The sequence below is a fragment of the Myxocyprinus asiaticus genome, chromosome 32 (genome assembly GCF_019703515.2).
Source record: "Myxocyprinus asiaticus isolate MX2 ecotype Aquarium Trade chromosome 32, UBuf_Myxa_2, whole genome shotgun sequence".
NCBI classification, from domain to species: Eukaryota; Metazoa; Chordata; class Actinopteri; order Cypriniformes; family Catostomidae; genus Myxocyprinus; species Myxocyprinus asiaticus.
In genome coordinates this window covers 23,399,211-23,419,234 of record NC_059375.1, presented here as the reverse complement: position 1 = coordinate 23,419,234, position 20,024 = coordinate 23,399,211, and the positions used below count along the sequence as shown (strand labels likewise).

At 36.1% G+C, this 20,024-nt stretch overlaps 2 protein-coding genes across 3 annotated transcripts in view; both read left to right on the top strand.

Annotated features, from left to right (window-relative positions):
• The first annotated feature begins 1,773 nt into the window (after positions 1–1,773).
• Positions 1,774–9,403, top strand: LOC127423467 (sex hormone-binding globulin-like). The gene is made up of 7 exons (XM_051667784.1): positions 1,774–2,003; positions 5,066–5,157; positions 5,606–5,795; positions 6,042–6,203; positions 6,318–6,477; positions 7,537–7,836; positions 9,051–9,403. Exons 1-7 carry the CDS (start codon positions 1,920–1,922, stop codon positions 9,206–9,208), a joined length of 1,146 nt encoding a protein of 381 aa, XP_051523744.1. The 5' UTR covers positions 1,774–1,919; the 3' UTR covers positions 9,209–9,403.
• Positions 9,404–10,304: 901 nt separating this feature from the next.
• The window catches only part of LOC127423066 (neuralized-like protein 4), a 45,729-nt gene continuing 36,009 nt past the window's right edge, over positions 10,305–20,024 (top strand). For both annotated transcript variants that reach the window (XM_051667086.1, XM_051667085.1), the window contains exon 1: positions 10,305–10,484. In XM_051667086.1, the coding sequence (XP_051523046.1) occupies positions 10,320–10,484 (165 nt within the window). In that variant the 5' untranslated portion in view covers positions 10,305–10,319. The remainder of the gene's footprint in view (positions 10,485–20,024) is intronic.

Sequence of the window (20,024 nt, the reverse complement as noted above, 5' to 3'; positions counted from 1 at the left end):
ATGAACAAAAATGAATAACTTCTGTAAAACATATTGTTCATTATTAGTCCATAATACCTAATGCATTTACTTATGTTAACAAAAAGAACCTTATTGTAATGTGTTTGCAAAAACTTGAAATGCTTCTTCAAACACACACACAGACCCCAAATAACACATTTTCAAGCTTTACTGGCAAACTGGGACACTTTTATTGTCTAAGGAACACCTAGATCTTTTAAATACAACAGTATTTAATTCTCAATGTAAATATAATAAAATGCATAGTAACAATAAAACTGCATTAAATTAGATCTACAATTTTAGATTAACATTTCAATCAGTTTAGAACATTTTAGGCTTGTACTGATTTTAAATAGGCTACTAAGAGATTTGATCCTTACTGTATATACAGTATGGCACTCCTCATCCTCTCTTCATTCCACTGATTTAACTTCTTCCTTTCCTCCTTTATTTTGCTTCATTCTTCCTTTATCCTTTACTGTCTTTCTTCCCTGCCACTGAATCCATCCATCACATTTCACAATTTTAGAACCTTAACAAGATTTGCCTCAGAACGCTTCATTTTACCATAGTATTTTCCCACCTCTGCTGTCCATATGTGGTATATTGCAACCCCCTTGAATTTACGTCAGCACTAAGACCATTTTTTTCATCTTCCCATACTAGTTAAGGAATAACTTGATACTGATTTTTAGTAATGGGAAAATATACACAATGATCAAGATTTAGCATATGTGTCCCAATTCACCAGCTGTCCCGCTTTACCTCTATTCACCCTAAAGCAGCATTTCTCTTCTGTTTGGCACTAAACATGGAATCATTTTGAAAGCCAAACAAAAGGGTTATATTAAGAAGGATGCACACCAGAAAAGCAATTAAACTACATAAAAGTTTTCAAAGGTTAACTGTTAATTTTTTTTCTCGTGTAGTTTAAAAAAACTACACTGGTGCTGATGTTTTAGCATTTAATGTAAAATAATAACAAAAGAAAAAAAGAAAAAAACACCTCCGCACCAGTAAAAATATATCAAGGTTTCGCTGAACTGGGCGAGCAAACATCAGTCACCTTTCAAAGTTCATCTGTTATGCAATCAGACAAACTGTCGATTCCAGTATTGGGACAGGTGAAGTTTTAGCTCAATTCAAGTAACTCACCTATTGAAGAATAAAACACATACATAAACTTTGCTAGAAATTATATTGTAATAATACAATAGACTCCTGTGTTCTCTGCCTGTGTTGATACAGTTGATACAGTGCTGCCTCACAATTTCATCACAAGGGATGATACAAATATAGCATTTCGCTGAGCCTTTCATTAGGTACTGAAGAAAAATTGTCCAAATATGCCCAGTGTTCCTTCATTTTCTCACTGGAAATTATTCTTACTGACCTGAGCAATTACTATAATTTGGCTATAATTTACAGTCAACTATAAGTAATTTTTTCTTTTTTACAATATGTATGCAAGGTAATAGTGCCTTCATTTTTCATTTTTCAAAATCATGTCACTTGGTTTAATATTTTGTTAATCTAATATAATGACATTCATTGTAAGTGTGGCTGAAGTGTCAAAATACTGTTTAGGGCCACTGTAAAGTGTTGTGATTGTGCACTAGTAAAATAAATCACCTTGCCTACAAAGACCTTCAATGCTCAGACACTCACACTCAAACAAACAAGCACGGGATCAATATTTTCCAGTTCTGTGATGTCGACATCCTTGGTCTCTGGTCCTTTGAGGAGACCAGAAACTACAGATTGGAGTTCACTTTACACACACACAGAGAGAGAGAGGGATAGTCTGACAGCAGTCAGCTAAACCAAAGCCATATAGCTTTTGTTTTACTGCTGTCTCTGTCTATCTATCTGACTCCATCCCCTCTTTCCTCTACTCATGATTTAATCTATAGAGGATGAATTATCTAAAGGAAGTGGTTGTTGTGCTACTGTTAGGCCTGTACCTGATCCTGCTGGGCAAAGGAGTGTCATGTGGTCAGGTAAGTTTTAGATCTACAGATCTACTGATGAAAAAAATACTTTCTTGTAACTAGTGTTTAACAAGATATGAGAGACATGTAATATAAAAGGCAATTTAACTGTTACGATCTATCTATCAATCTATCTATCTATCTATGGCTTTTAACAACTTCTAAACTTGCCAGCAAGGCTTTGTCAATTTATACTAAAGATAACTTTCCCTTTCTATTTATTTTGCAATCAAATTATACTATATTTCTCCTTTTTGAGATATATTTATGTCTTACTGAACCAGTATGAACATGTTAAATGAGATAACAGTGGAAAAATAATTCGGCCTATGCACCTGCTAATGGCATAAATCCAAATTCTACAATGCAAATTCTGTTACAGATTACAAAACAGAAGGACCTTACCAGGTACATATTATGAGCTGACTGTCTTGCCTGGAGGCAACTGTAGTTGACAAAGTAGTTGCATGGTTGGCGTATTCAACCCTAGTTCCACATTTGCTCAGGGCAGAAGTATTTACACTAATTGCTTGTCTGGGATATAACAGACACTTTTGTTAACCTATAGCCTTTACTGAGAGTACACTTAAAACCCTAAAAACTTGACTACTCAATTGATTGACGAAACTCGTTCCCTCAACTGAATTCAGTAATGGCGTCTCCAAAACTTGTGAAATTAAGTTCACTTAACTTGGTGTTCATATAGAATGATCTTAACTATTTAAGTTAAGGTAACTGGATGTAAGTAGACTTAACTCAGATTTGCTATTTAAATGTTGTTTCAATTTAATAATTTTAATTGAATGGACTCAAATTTAGGTCATGCAATAACAGCTTAAATAATGAAGATTAAAACTTATTCTAGGTAAAATATTAAATAAACGTATTTCTCCACAGAAATGCATATGTGCCTGCACTTCAGCTGCACATGCACAAGGAGACTGAGTTTAAGTGTTAACAGGGTCCAACTTGACTAAAGGAGACACAGACAAAGTCTTTTAAGCAAGTCAATCCATTCGGCAGCCATCTTTGGAACGCTCCCGGCAGCTATTTTTCTATGTAAACAAGAGCCATACAAGTACAGTTCCTATCTACTTGAATAGGGAAAGAACAAAATCTCCAAACAGTTGGTCAAGGTTATGATCAAAGAACATCTTTCAAATCAGTGGTAAAATCTGCCAATACTGGAATTATAAATTGTGCTTCTTTACCTCAGATTACACTAAAAAATTATATTTTCCTGGCTTGTATAACTAATGTGCATGTGCAATCTCAAATTGGTTGACAGGTGATGTCTGTATCTAAAAGGTGATTGGCTCTTTTACCTGTAAAGTGGGACTTCCTTTCTACATCCATTGAGCGTTGGGCATTCCAAGTTCTTCCATTCATTTTAAACAGTGACCCGTCTCTGTTAAATAGTCTCTGACACAGAACACCCTAATGGTGACATCACACGAAACAACTATGTCCAACAAAACAACATAAATAATACTACAAAAGAGCTTAAACCTCTTTGAATTCTTAATAACAACTATTTAAATACCCCAAATGTTCCATTTGACCAATGAAACGTAACTAAATAATTCAAAGAGTTTTTAACACATAAGTCTATGGATTTTTAAGAAAAAAAAGCTCAAGGAACTTGCGGCCAAAAGTTTGGAATAATGTACAGATTTTGCTGTTTCAGAAGGAAACTGGTACTTTAATTCACCAAAGTGGCATTCAACTGATCACAAAGTATAGTCAGGACATTACTGATGTAAAAAAACAGCACCATCACTGTTTGAAAAAAGTCATTTTTGATCAAATCTAGACAGGCCCCATTTCCAGCTGCCATCACTCCAACATCTTATCCTTGAGTAATCATGCTAAATTGCTAATTTGGTACTAGAAAATCACTTGCCATTACATCAAACACAGTTGAAAGGTATTTGTTTTTTTAAATGAAGCTTAACATTGTCTTTGTGTTTGTTTTGGAGTTGCCACAGTATGCAATAGACTGGCATGTCTTAAGGTCAATATTAGGTCAGAAATGGCAAAAAAGAAACAGCTTTTTCTAGAAACTCACCAGTCAATCATTATTTTGAGGAATGAAGGCTATACAATGCTTGAAATTGCCAAAAAACTGAAGATTTCATACAAATGTGTACACTACAGTCTTCAAAGACAAAGGACAACTGGCTCTAACTAGGACAGAAAGAGATGTGAAAGGCCCAGATGTACATCTAAACAAGAGGATAAGTACATCAGAGTCTCTAGTTCGAGAAATAGATTCCTCACATGTCCTCAGCTGACAGTTTCATTGAATTCTACCTGCTCAACACCAGTTTCATGTACAACAGTAAAGAGAAGACTCAGGGGTGCAGGCCTTATGGGAAGAACTGCAAAGAAAAAGCCACTTTTGAAACAGAAAAACAAAAAGAAAAGGTTAGAGTGGGCAAAGAAACACAGACATTGGATAACAGATAATTGGAAAAGAGTGTTATGGATCTTAACCCCATTGAGCATTTGTGGGATCAGCTAGACTGTAAGGTGTGTGAGAAGTGCCCGACAAGACAGCCACATCTATGGCAAGTGCTACAGGAAGCGTGAGGTGAAATGTCTCCTGAGTATCTGGACAAACTGACAGCTAGAATGCCAAGGATCTGCAAAGCTGTCATTACTGCACATGGAGGATTTTTTGATGAGAACTCTTTGAAGTAGTTTAAGAAGTTATGAACATTTTTTTCAAATTGTAATAGTAATTTTTCATGTTATTAATGTCCTGACTATACATTGTGATCAGTTGAATGCCACTTTGGTGAATAAAAGTACCAATTTCTTTCCATAAGAGCAAAATCTGTTCATTATTCCAAACTTTTGGCCACCAGTGTAGATATTTGTGTTATGAGCCCAAAACTTGACATTTCAAGGAGTGTTTAATTTAATTAACAACTTGATTTTTATTTATTTAAATAATGACAACATTACGGTTTACAGTGTATGAGAGATATGTCTAAATGTAACCTGAGCATGCTCAGTATATTTATGAAGTCAAAACTACTCTTTGATTTTTGGGATTACTGTGACAGATATCTGGCAAAGGAGTCATCAGTCTTGCTCACAGACAGTCCTCATGGACTCCCCTAATGCAGACAAGTGCAAATCTCAGTGAAATCACAAGGTATGTCGACTCTAAATTGGAGGATTTCAATTCTCTTTCTAAATCAAATAATGTCTGCAGTAGTCGTGTAGTGGTGTACCTCATTTAAACATACAAAACATCATAGTGGTAATTACAACTGTAATTACCAACTGTATGTCATGGCATATGCCTTACAAAAAATTACTGTGGTGGTACTATGGTGCAATGATGGCATCAAATAGTAATGCCATGGTACTTTGACATATACCATGGTGTTGAAATTCATGTACCATGGTATTTAGTGCCAGTGACAGAAATTAATTTTTACATTAAGGGGCAATATTTTCCTACAGGATTTGATTTTTCTAGGGGCATTTTTTACCTATATGAGGGTGTATTGTTTTCTAACAATTTAAAACATAAACTGTCTCATCCGTTTATATAGATCACTTCATTAATTTCAAGATGTCTTACCTCGCCTTCATAGCATCAGATCTTTCTTTGAGTTCCGGACCCTTGATCCAGAAGGGGCCATCTTCTACGGAGACACCAAGGATGGAAAGGACTGGTTTGTGCTTTCGCTGCGTGATGGCATACCTGAAATGCAGATTGGGAAAGCAGACATTTTAGTCAGTGTAAAGGGAGGTCGAAAACTCAATGATGGGGCCTGGCACTTGGTAAATGGTGTTTATATTTATATATTATGTATCTCTCTGTTTATTCTGCTAATATCTCTGAAATCTGGTAGCAATGTAAAGCAACAACTGCCTTTCTGATCCGGCATCAACATACCTTTTTGAGATATGCCAATTATAGATCTGTTTAAGACAGTGATAATCCCATAATTATCCATCTGTTTAGTGCAACAAAAAAATCTATCTTCAAATCAATCTTTTGAGCTTTCTCTGTTTATTTTGGGACAGCTGGAATTGCGCAGTGAGGGCAAATTTGTGGTGTTAGAGGTAAACAACAATGTAGAGCTTGAAGTCGGTCTTCATTCTGAGCTGACAGAGGAGGAATTAACAGGAAAGATACGACTGGGTCTTGGTGGTATGTTAGTGGACAAACAGAAGCTCTTCCATCCAGTAAGACTAGCTACGCCCCTTTTCCAATAATATTTTTATAACTAATTATCACTGATGATCACATAAGTGCTGAAAAGTGTTCTCTAATACCTCTCTTTGTTTTTATTTTCTCAGTTTCAGCCAGAAATGGATGCTTGTATAAGGAGAGGACAGTGGCTAAATCTCAGCACCCTTTGGGATACAGACCCAACATGGGAACGCCGGCCCTGCTTCTCCGAGATCAAGAGAGGCAGCTACTTTCCAGGAACTGGGATAGCTATGTTTAATACATCTGGTGAGTCAAAATTCAACAAAAAGGGCCTGAAACTTGAAAACGAGTGCTGTGAGGGATAGACAGCAGTCTCTTTAATAGGCTGTGCAGTTGTTTAAATTAGTGTTGATCGTTCAGCTTATGAAACATTGAAAATACATCTTTCCCAAAAAAAAAAACAACAAAAAAAATCCACTGAGAGGTGGACAGTTTTCCATCCCACAGGAAATACTCAAGAGATCTTGTATCCTGCCCAAATACTAAAACATTCACCTCTTGTGCTGCAGCAAATACCATAACTTTTTGTTTCATTTAATGATTTACGAACTGGTGGTCTCCTCAGACGCAGCTGAGAGAGAGAGACTTATCTCAACAAAGTTTTAACATAAGCTTATATATGTTACATTGCATGATCACATCCCATAAAACTTGTTTACTTCATTCTGATTGGTTTAAAGCCTATTACTAAACAAAAAGCCTATTTTAGAAGCAGATAACGTAAGAGAACAGTTTCTGTCTGAGTTAGTCATAAGCATTAAAACGTCAGTATACAAAACAGCTACAAAACCAGTCTTTGCTGGTCCTAGATCCTCAATTCACAGTCGGGCTGCATGATATATGGAATTTATCGAAATATCTCAAATGAACATATAGCGATATGCATATTGCAAGGGCTTGCGATAACGGATTGATTTTCAAGGCGATGCAGATAGTAGAGAATAGATTGGGCAAAATAAACTCTGATTATTTGGCCGGTGGGGGATTCCGATGTAATGCGTACTCCGATGACTTCATCATAGGATTATCATATTGCATTACAATTTATGGCATATCATATTTTTCCTCCATATCGTGCAGCCCTAATTCACAACTGTATAATTTATACAACTGTATCCAGACATTATTACTTCATCTCAAAAAAGACATCCTGTTTTTATAAACATTTCCTGAAAACATACACTTTTTCCAAAATTTCTATCACATAGTCAACACAACAAATTTGTGGAAAGTGTTTATGTTTATGTTTATACTTTTTGCATAGCAGTTAACATCACATGCCATTTCATGCATATCTCATGACAGATCTTCCCGAACTTAAAACAGAGGAGGCCGGTATCAAAATTGAGATCTTTGGATCTTGGACGGGGACAACACTGAGTTTCCAAAGCACAGGATTCCAGTATGTTTTGGGACCAGAGGCTCAGTTGGGCCTAAAAGAGGGATCGGAAACCGTTTCCCTTCCCCACGAACCTGCTCCCTTTACTGTCAACATACTGAAACATGCCTTTGTGGTAAACGGCAAAGCAGGGCTTGAAACGGAAAGTCTGGACTTTTTCTCCATGTGGAAAAAGGGGATGCTACTGACACTTGGAGGAGTGCCAGGTAAATTTGCAAGGTGGAAATGAGCAAGAATTTCCATGCACAAGTACTCCTCCATTCACCAATGTCCTTTCTGTTTCGTGAAATGTTAAATTCTCAAAAAACATTACATTTCATCCATCAAGTCAACTGTGCTATATCACAGGTATCTCTTTTTAAAGAATAGTTCACAAAAAAAAAGGACATTTCTGTCATCATTTTCTCACCCTCATGTTGTTCCAAACTTATTTGACTTATTTTCCTCAGTGGAACACAAACATTAGACAGTAAGACAGCCTCAGTCACCATTCACTTTCATTGCATCATTTGTCCATACAAGTGAAAGGTAACTAAGGGTGACATTCTGCCAAACATCTCCTTTTGTATTTCATGGAAGTAAGAAAGTCATTTGAAACAACATGAGGGTAATTAGATTATGACATAATTCCCATTTTGGGTGAACTATCCCTTTAAATGGGTCATGTCTTTTACTTGAGGTTGTCTTTTTTTTTTAACAAAAACAAAGTAGTTTTACATGACCTTTTTCCACCCTGTCTCTGGCCCTCTGTCTGAAACGCTTAGTTTCTGTGTAATTTACCTTTAAGGCAGACCCATTTTTATGACTGGCTACCATCTTTGCAGAGCAGAAGGGAAGGGGGTCTCCCTTGATTGTTAAATACGGGTCAATGGGCGTCCCGTCATGGCAGTTTTGGCCAAAATACAGGATGTCCTGTCTAATAATACGAGACAGTTGAGACAGACAGCTGGTCTGATGCAGATGCAGAGACGCAGTTTTTTTTCACAACCAGGAACACAACAACGTCTGGAATCCTTACTTGACAACTTAATCTTTTTGTTGCTTAAAAGCAAACAGCAGAAACAATAGTACCACTTCCAGTTTTTAAGCACCTCAGCCACTCTCTCTTTCATCGCAGCGATTATGTATGTGGAGGCAGGGCTATTCAATGAACACCACATTGTGACATCACGATGTGTCCGATTTAAAAACAAGTCATTTTAAGGATGAGGACACAATAAATTCTCTTTTTAGGCTGCAGAGGAAGTTTTGATTTCTGAAACGTACAGTATGTTGTTATAGTACAATGACCTCCTATATGTCAAAATATCAAGGAAAATTGGGTTCCTCATGACATGACCCCTTTAACAAATCCTTCTACTTTCAATCTTTCAATTCCCTGTACCTAACTCTTTTTATTTATTTTATTTTTTTTTTTCAGATGAGAGGGAGGCTGCAAAAAGTATACATTACCTGCGTGGATGTTTGGAGAAAATCCTTGTCCAGGGCCAGGTCATTGATCTTGATCAGGCATTGTACAAACACTCAGCAGTGTCATCTCACAGCTGCCCTGCTGAAGCAATGAATGAACTCACTTAATAGAGATTCATGTTAATCACCAAAGCAAGCTAAAGTCTAAGATTTTCTTTGTGGTCCACTCATCTGTAATATGTAGGCCTATTTAAACAGTTGCTCAATGTTCAGTTGACCCATGTCCTCCAAAAATGTTCTGATGGGCTGTCATGTTGCATTTTTATCATCACATTTTGAGCAATAAAAACATCTGAAATGAAACTTCTTGTCTTTCTAATACTATATTAACAACTGTAAGATACATATTTAACTGAACAATGTTTACAAAGACATCTGAAATGAACTTTTTTTTTCAAGTGTTCACAAAACGCATCAATATCAATAAATCAAATCAAAAAGCATATAGAATAAATGTACATTAAGCCAGATGTTGAAAATAATTAGTTTTAGTCTGCTAATGCCTCTCAGGATCAACCCATCACGTGTAATCAGACAGCTAAGATAACAGTAAGGATTGACAGGAGTGAATGTTGCCATTCAATAATGAAACAGGTCATACAAGGTCCCATTCTGTATCTAATGTATTGGCTAGATAAGCAAGCTCTTCTGTAATCCACTGCCACCTAGAGGAATTTTTAAACAAACATGGTATTATGACCACAATTAAAAAAAATAATAATAAAAAAAAAAATAGATTACTTTAGCGATTATATTAGCAGTACATTCATTAGTTTACTGTTTAATTAACTCTCAAAAGTAATGTGCACCAAGGCATTGACCAGTTTCCAAAATCAATTAATGACAGTTTTGTTAAAGTAATCGAAACACAGATTTGCTTCGTAATTTAATTTGTGTTGTTAAATATGGCGTTGAGCATTTAAATTGCTGCACTTATTTTGATATTACTGACTTTCTGATCATTTATCATTTATTTATCAGAACTTGCAATTTTGCTCTAATCGAGTTTAATTTATATATACGTTTTAATTAATCTGGTTATGATCTAAAATGATCTAAATGTTAATTAAGTCATTTAAGTTTAGTGTACAGTACACTCAGTAATCAATACTGTTGTTGAAAGCAATGAGTTTAGTTTTGATCACGAATTGCCTACAAGCATCTCTCAACTGTCGCAAAACGACGCTTGGTGTCGTGCAACCGCGCCGCCCGTGCGAAGATGGCGGCTGAGCTGCATCCGCGCAGCGGAAAACTGATCGGTTTATCAAACTCCAACCGCACCGCTCAACGAAATCAGCCGGTACAGGAATTCAATCACGGCCTGGTCCTCAGTCGGGAGCCGCTGAGGGACCGCGAAGTCTTTACTGTCCGCATCGACAAGAAGGTAAACAAGCATGTCCCACCAGTCCCCGTAGATAGATAGATATAGATATATATATAGAGAGAGAGAGAGAGAGAGAGAGAGAGAGAGTGAGAGTGAGAGTGAGAGTGAGTGTGAGTGAGTGAGTGAGTGAGTGAGTGAGTGAGTCTGTGTCAGATCGGCTGCAGTGGTTCATCATTTGGGTGTGCAGGGTCTGTCAGATCTTATTCATAGGTCATGTGTGGCGTGTGGGGGTATGGATGTTTCAGGATGTCTGTGTGCTGCTGGTTTGCAGTGGGACCTGTTATAGTTCGTCAGTGCTGTTGATGTTTGTAGGCTGTGCTTCCTGGCTATTGCTGGACTGTCATTGGGGTTTAAAGAGGCGAATCCCATTTTGGTACAAACGGTCTGGTATACACAACTTATTTTTGCGAAATACTGCGATATCTGCTCCACCAAGATCTCATGTAAACATGAACACAGGGGTGGTTCTCTCGGAACCTGTCAATGATGTCCTGGCCATATTTAACCACCAATCAATACAAAAAACACAAAGCCTTTTAAGGCTATTAATATTTTTTACATTGTGCCATTATTTTTAGGACTCCTAAGCACATTTTAAAATGTGCATAACATGTCATGAAAATAATTTAAAACTTAAAATTGGCCTTAAAAATAGGCTTTATTTTCTATATGCAAATTTAATTTCCTATTTTTTCTTTTGGATTTGGAGTCAAATAACATAAGGACTAGAGGTAGACCGAAATATTGGGTTTACAGATTAATTGATCCACATTTTTATCTTCACTACAGTTTTATTATTTTGATTAGATAATCAAGTGTTCTACAAGCAAGGACCTTTTCCATCATCTTAGTTATCGGTATCTGCAAATTTCACTATCGGTCGACCTCTAATTAGGACATTTTCTCAACAGGTTTTGTGATAATCACTCACAAAGTTTGTTGCGCCATTAGCGGGTCATATTTCAGCTTTAGCTTCACACCTGTGAAGTTACCTCCCTACTTAATTACGATTTTGTGGCAACTGAGGAAATCTCTAGAGGTCAACCGATAGTGGATTTTGCAGGTACTGTTAAACAAAATGGTGGAAAAGGCTGATAACCCATTAAACATTTATAGAATGATGAAACATTTCTTGGTCTTTCCTTACTATGACGGGCACAGACATTGAGGCTACAAATCAATAAAATACTAAAAGCAATTTAGTGTGCAACTAAAGTCCCCATAATAACCAAAGACTTGGTGCAAAACGCTGGACTTTTAGCTATAAACAAGCTCGAAATACACTGGGGACATGGCTCTGTTTCAATGCTCTATATGTTAGTAATTACCAAATCAAGCTTTTTATTGCCTATATATTCACCAGATGGAGAGTTTTGTATATACAGTTTAAATATAAATGTATTTCACAAGATGAGGTTTATTAATGAGGAATAAAAATAAAAATCGTCAACTATCGGACCGGTGGAGATTTTTGCAGATAACTGGTAATTTCAAAAAGCAACTATCGGCACGATTAATCGGTAAAACCGATATATCGTTCTACCTCTAGAATTCTCGTTATCTTTTTAATGTCTTGAAATATTCTGTCATGTTCATTTTTTGCTGAAATAGTTACATGTATGTAGACGCTCACCACATACTATGTAGGGCTGGGGCTTTAAATCATTCTTACCATAATGCTAAATTTCACGTTGTCACATTTCAGTCTATGTGGCTGAGCAAGATCAAGATCTTCCCAAAGCAATGCAACATAGAAAATAATGCATAAGTAAATAATGTAAATAAATTAAACAATGCATAAGGAAATATCGGAAAGCCTGCTGGACCTGCGAGCACTTGTGTGGAGATAGCACTTGCGACACGCACATCAAACACAGATGCGCGTGTCAGATGAAAGTATATTAAGCACTTATGAAGTGCCAAACGCAAGATGATTGTCATTGAATGGCCACTGACATTTTTTTTAATGCCATAAAATTCTGTTCATGTTTCATTCCTAAAAAGTCACAGAGGCGAAAATAATGAGTGTCAGAACATTAGTCTTTATGAAAAACTTTTATTCAAAAGTTATTCAAAACATATAGCTTTGTGACATCAACTTGTATTCATCATCCACTCCATAAAGAAAAGTTTTTAATTTGGCAGCATGGAATTAAACTAAAGGATTCTTTTTAAATAAAATTATGGTGTGTGTGTATACGTGTGCTTGTCACAGACACACACAAGAACTTTCGGATTGCGAGACATGAGGGGAAAGCGAAGAATGTGATGCCAGTTCTGCTTGGTGTAGGTTTTAATGTTTTCATTTTTAATGTTTTTATTTTTATTTAATTTTTTTATATTTTTTAATCCTATTTGTATTACTCATTACGTGAGTCAGGTAGGTAGTACATTTACATAGTAGGCTAGGCAGTGGGGGTAGGGGGGTTGATGATGTAATCAGATATCACAATATTTTTTTAATACAAATATCTTGAAAATATTTCTTGCATATTGCCCAACCCTACTACTATGTTCACGTTAACCCTATAGGCAACACATTGTTGAAAACAGCAGATAAAGGACTGTAATATCACCTTACAAGTGACACAGCACATAGGAATGAAATGACACAAAAATGGCAGTAGACCGCAAGCATGTATTTTCTTCATATTACTTATGTGTTGTTACTATTATGTTTCCGGAGATCTGGTGTGTATCGGTTCACATATTTGAGGCTGTTCCATGTAAACAAGTTTTACCTTTCCCCTCTAACTTGGGATATCCTACCTTCATCCCACTTAATATATTTCATTAGGAGGCTGAGCAGCTTTTTATTTCATGTACCTAGCCTGTGCTGGGAATGGATTTTTCATTTTGAGTGACCTTGCACTCTACTAAGATTGCATATGGCTGTACAGCAGGAAATCTCTCACACTTTCACATTTGGCTCTTTGTAGTGCATGGATGTCTTAAAGAAGCTATGATTTTAATAGTAAATCTGATAAAGCCAGGAGTTGTTTGATGATATTTCCAGATTATTCAAGGGCACAAGAATCAATCACAAGAATCACTTTGAGTGAGGTCAGAGATATCAGCTCATCCTCACTCATAAATAACCCGGTCAATGACTTTGACCACCAGAAAAGGATGGTGTTGCTGCATATTGAAAGGTCGTTCTTCTTGCACATTGAGACAGTCTTGATAACCGAGTGTTTATAAATAAAATGTCCTCACAGTTTCAGAACAAGGTTAAGTCTGACTGCAAACAAATTAGGTGTAGAGCTTTTGTCCCCTCTCGATCAGACACGTCTTATCATGTATCTTAATCCATAATGGTGCACGATGCACCATTTTTGCAAGTCTTTATATTTGGCAAGTGGTTTACAAAAGTGAAGTGGTGCATGAAAATGAGTAATTGCTTACATTTAAATATTTTCATTTGGGGAATTTTCGAAAGTACTTATCACAACTGCTTAAGCTTCACATGGTCGACCATCAAAGTCAACAGACATCAAGCATCTATTTCAGACATACAGGTGCATCTCAATAAATTAGAATGTTGTGGAAAAGTTCATTTATTTCAGTAATTCAACTCAAATTGTGAAACTCGTGTATTAAATACATTCAATGCACACAGACTGAAGTAGTTTAAGTCTTTGGTTCTTTTAATTGTGATGATTTTGGCTCACATTTAACAAAAACCCACCAATTCACTATCTCAAAAAATTAGAATATGGTGACATGCCAATCAGCTAATCAACTCAAAACACCTGCAAAGGTTTCCTGAGCCTTCAAAATGGTCTCTCAGTTTGGTTCACTAGGCTACACAATCATGGGGAAGACTGCTGATCTGACAGTTGTCCAGAAGACAATCATTGACACCCTTCACAAGGAGGGTAAGCCACAAACTTTCATCGCCAAAGAAGCTGGCTGTTCACAGAGTGCTGTTAACAGAAAGTTGAGTGGAAGGAAAAAGATGCACAACCAGCAGAGAGAACCGCAGCCTTATGAGGATTGTCAAGAAAAATCGATTCAAAAATTTGGGTGAACTTCACAAGGAATGGACTGAGGCTGGGGTCAAGGCATCAAGAGCCACCACACACAGACGTGTCAAGGAATTTGGCTACTGTTGTCGTATTCCTCTTGTTAAGCCACTCCTGAACCACAGACAATGTCAGAGGCGTCTTACCTGGGCTAAGGAGAAGAAGAACTGGACTGTTGCCCAGTGGTCCAAAGTCCTCTTTTCAGATGAGAGCAAGTTTTGTATTTCATTTGGAAACCAAGGTCCTAGAGTCTGGAGGAAGGGTGGAGAAGCTCATAGCCCAAGTTGCTTGAAGTCCAGTGTTAAGTTTCCACATTCTGTGATGATTTGGGGTGCAATGTCATCTGCTGGTGTTGGTCCATTGTGTGTTTTGAAAACCAAAGTCACTGCACCCGTTTACCAAGAAATTTTGGAGCACTTCATGCTTCCTTCTGCTGACCAGCTTTTTAAAGATGCTGATTTCATTTTCCAGCGGGATTTGGCACCTGCCCACACTGCCAAAAGCACCAAAAGTTGGTTAAATGACACCAGTGGTGTTGGTGTGCTTGACTGGCCAGAAAACTCACCAGACCTGAACCCCATAGAGAATCTATGGGGTATTGTCAAGAGGAAAATGAGAAACAAGAGACCAAAAAAATGCAGATGAGCTGAAGGCCACTGTCAAAGAAACCTGGGCTTCCATACCACCTCAGCAGTGCCACAAACTGATCACCTCCATGCCACGCCGAATTGAGGCAGTAATTAAAGCAAAAGGAGCCCCTACCAAGTATTGAGTACATATACAGTAAATGAACATACTTTCCAGAAGGCCAACAATTCACTAAAAATGTTTTTTTTATTGGTCTTATGATGTATTCTAATTTTTGAGATAGTGAATTGGTGAGTTTTTGTTAAATGTGAGCCAAAATCATCACAATTAAAAGAACCAAAGACTTAAACTACTTCAGTCTGTGTGCATTGAATTTATTTAATACACGAGTTTCACAATTTGAGTTGAATTACTGAAATAAATGAACTTTTCCACAACATTCTAATTTATTGAGATGCACCTGTATATAGGGCTGCAACTAATGATTATTTTGATAATCGATTAATCTAACGATTATTAGAATGATTATTAGATTGCTTTGATTATCGGCTATTATTACAACAATTAATCATTAGCTCTTAACCGATTATTCAACTTGTGCCCCGACTTAAAAGGTTGTAATAAACGTGCTTACTAACAATAAAACGGACAAAATCATCTTTTAAAAATACCTCTAAATGACATTCACTGAATTAAATGAGGAAAAAAAATATTTTTATCAAGTTTAATTCAGTAAAGAAACTCACTGCAAACAAATTCTGGTGTTATCAAGTGTTTTGTCTTGTTTTCCATTTAAAATAGTCTAAAAATCATTAAAAAAAAGATACATTTACTTGAAAAGCAACATATAAGATATTTAGACTTGCTTTAATAGAATGTATTTTGTATATGAGTGTATTTTTTCACTTGGTTATACTTCTGCAAGTGCAGTAAACACAAAATACACTTATATTCAAGATCTTTTCTCTAAAAGCAAGTCTAAATATCTTATATGCTGCTTCTCAGGTGAATACATCTTTTTTTTTTTTTAAGATTTTTAGATATTTTCAAATATTTGTATTTTTAATATTATATTCAACATTCTCAGATAACAATTTTTTCTTCTGCAGTATAGCTGCTTAAGAAAATGTACATTGTTTTAAAGGAGTTTTAGATATTTCTATTGGAAAACAAGCCAAAAACAAAACAAAACAAAAAAACAAATCAAAAATGTGTTTTGTTGTAGTTTATAATGGGGCGAAGACTACCCTCTCTCACCTTTCTGTTCACTTCAATCCATCTTTAACTCACAAAAAAACAAACTCTCTCTTATTAATAAAGCTGCGTATTGCCAATTTTCTTCACGATAAGAAATGCACAGTGACATACATTATGATTCAATAAGTTGCGAGCCATCACGTTATAATCTAGCTGCATTAAGCATGTGCGCTTCGGGGATGAGCGTCCCTATGACAGAGTGTGCCTCAGCCGGGTGCAGTTTCAGTCTCTTCCCCCTATGAATCGGGACATTCATGCAACTCATTGAAGAGACACTGACCGCACAGAGAAATGCCAGTTTCGGAGTTTGTAGTTATTTAAATGATATGCTACCGTATGATTTAAACTTTAATTATAACTGCATTTAAGATGTAACGCCAGGGTGTTTCCTTTAAAGATGCTCAACACACAAGTTTTGCTTCAGTGGAGCGGCAACTCCAGCTCCACTTATTCCACAACAAGAGTGCTTCTGTATTTACTTATTTTGTATTTTTGCATTATAATTCCCTCATACTTTGTGATCTACATCACCTGAAGCTGTTTGGAAAGTTTAAAGTGCATCTGGACTGTGAGCGGTGTCTCCTCCCTCTCCTCAGTCAGGCGTGAACTGCAGTGCTGTTCTCGCGCGTCATGAATGATTAGAGTTTAATGTGATCTCATGTTACTTTAAATGAGATCAAATGACTATTCGACAACTAAAATGTTTGTCAACAATTTATTATTGTCGACTTTGTCGATAATGTCGACTAATCGTTTCAGACCTAGACAGATTGTGTTTTTTTTCTCTTTTTCTTTTTTTCTGAAAAATCAATAAGAACTACTTTTCTCAATTCCTGTATAGGTCAGATGGAACCAGAGTCAGAAATCAACTTTTCATTTGATTTCCATGGGCATTTTTTACCTTTAGAGGGGCAATTGTTTACTATTTTAACCTTATAAAATGTCATCCTTTTATGTTATAATTTAAGCAGTTAATTCAAAAATGGCATGTTTCAATAATTACAAAATTGTATGATCTTTACATTGCATAGGTGCATTGTTACTGGAAAAAAAAAACGTATTTTCTCATTCACAAATTCCAAATATTTTGGCTATTAAATTAACATAGCCTACAAAAACTAATACATTGACATGGAAGAGGAATTGACAGCATTTCTCCAGATTTGAAATGAAGAGCTTAAATGAATAGTTCACCCAAAAATGAAAATTCTCTCATCATTTACTCACCCTCATGCCATCCCAGATGTGTATGACTTTCTTTCTTCTGGAGAACACAAATTAAGATTTTAGAATAATATTTCAGCTCTGTAGTGATCAGACCTTCCAAAAATCATATAAAGAAAACATAAAAGTAATCAGTAAGACTCCCGTTGTTAAATCTATATCTTCAGAAGCAAAATAATAGGTGTGGGGGAGAAATGGTCAAAAATGTAAGTCTTTTTTATTTTATTTTTTTTACTCTAAATCTCCACTTTCACTTTTACATCTGAAAGTGACATGTGGTGCCTGTTTAGTTTCACTTTCACATCTGGAAGTGAAAGTGGAGATTTAGAGTAAAAACGATTAAATATTGATCTGTTTCTCACCCACACTTATCATATTTTTTCTGAAGATCTTATGAATTACTTTTATGTTTCCTTTATGTGATTTTTGGATCGACAAAGGTCTGATCACCATTCACTTACATTGTTTGGACCTACAGAGCTGAGATATTCTTCTAAAAATCTGCTTTTGTTTTCTGCAGTAGAAAGAATGTCATACATATCTAGGATGGCATGAGGGTGTGTAAATGATGAGAGAATTTTCATTTTTGGATGAACTATCCTTTATCCTTTGGAAACTGCTGTGATTGGTCTGTAGGATTGCTCCGATACCAAATGTTGGTTTCGGTACGATACCAGCCCTGGTGCTTTGGTATCAATACTAACTCGATATTTAAGCAACAAATAAAAAAGCCTCAGATTTTTGATGAAAATTACTTGTCAAAAGAGCTGCATAAAGTCTTACAGATAAAAAGTATTAATTAAATTAAAATATAATACTTTTCAACAAATATATATATATATATAGATATTTATCTATCTATCTATCTATCTATATATATATATATATATATATATATATATATATATATATGTATATGTATATATATATAATGTATATGTATATGTATAAATATATATATATGTGTGTGTGTGTGTACACACACTGGCAGCCAGAGGTTTGGAATAATGTACAGATTTTGGTCTTATGGAAAGAAATTGGTACTTTTATTCACCAAAGTGGCATTCAACTGATCACAATGTATAGTCAGGACATTAATAATGTGAAAAATTACTATTACAATTTAAAAAAAAATTTACATTTAAACTTAAACTACTTCAAAGAGTTCTCATCAAAAAATCCTCCATGTGCTGCAATGACAGCTTTGCAGATCCTTGGCATTCTAGCTGTCAGTTTGTCCAGATACTCAGGTGACATTTCACCCCACACTTCCTGTAGCACTTGCCATAGATGTGGCTGTCTTGTTGGGCACTTCTCACGCACCTTACAGTCTAGCTGATCCCACAAAAGCTCAATGGGGTTAAGATCCATAACACTCTTTTCCAATTATCTGTTGTCCAATGTCTGTGTTTCTTTGCCCACTAACCTTTTCTTTTTATTTTTCTGTTTCAAAAGGGGCTTTTTCTCTGCAATTCTTCCCATAAGGCCTGCACCCCTGAGTCTTCTCTTTACTGTTGTACATGAAACTGGTGTTGAGCGGGTAGAATTCAATGAAGCTGTCAGCTGAGGACATGTGAGGTGTCTATTTCTCAAACTAGAGTCTCTGATGTACTTATCTTCTTGTTTAGTTGAACATCTGGCCTTCCACATCTCTCTCTGTCCTTGTTAGAGACAGTTGTCCTTTGTCTTTGAAGACTGTAGTGTACACCTTTGTATGAATTTTTTTTGTGGCAATTTCAAGCATTGTATAGCCTTCATTCCTCAAAACAATGGTTGACTGATGAGTTTCTAGAAAAAGCTGTTTCTTTTTTGCCGTTTTTGACCTAATTTTGACCTTAAGACATGCCAGTCTCTTGCATACTGTGGCAACTCAAAAACAAACACAAAGACAATGTTAAGCTTCATTTAATGAACCAATTAGCTTTCAGCTGTGTTTGATATAATGGCAAGTGATTTTCTAGTATCAAATTAGCAATTTAGCATTATTACTCAAGGATAAGATGTTGGAGTGATGGCTGCTGGAAATGGGGCCTGTCTAGATTTGATCAAAAATGACTTTTTTCAAACAGTGATGGTGCTGTTTTTTTACATCAGTAATGTCCTGACTATACTTTGTGATCAGTTGAATGCCACTTTGGTGAATCAAAGTACCAGTTTCCTTCCGAAACAGCAAAATCTGTACATTATTCCAAACTTTTGGCCACCAGTGTATGTGCATATTTTCAGAAGGTATATATGATATTAGTTTTATTGATATTTGCTTTTTTATCATTAGACAGGACAGTTAAAAGTTAGAGGGAACTGTTGAGGAGAGAGAGGGAGAATGAAACAGTGGAGCACTTTAACATTATGAGCTCAAACACCTCTGCCGCATCTCTGAAATGCGGACCGTTTAAATGACACTGTGTTGCACACCGGTCTATTATTGTAGTAACACGATGCACTT

Coding starts and splice junctions, on each gene's coding strand:
- LOC127423467 (XM_051667784.1), top strand. CDS start 1,920: ATGAATTATCTAAAGGAAGTGGTTGTTGTGCTACTGTTAGGCCTGTAC. Junction 6,478..7,536: donor AGCTATGTTTAATACATCTG/GTGAGTCAAAAT, acceptor ATCTCATGACAG/ATCTTCCCGAACTTAAAACA. Junction 7,837..9,050: donor GACACTTGGAGGAGTGCCAG/GTAAATTTGCAA, acceptor TTTTTTTTTCAG/ATGAGAGGGAGGCTGCAAAA.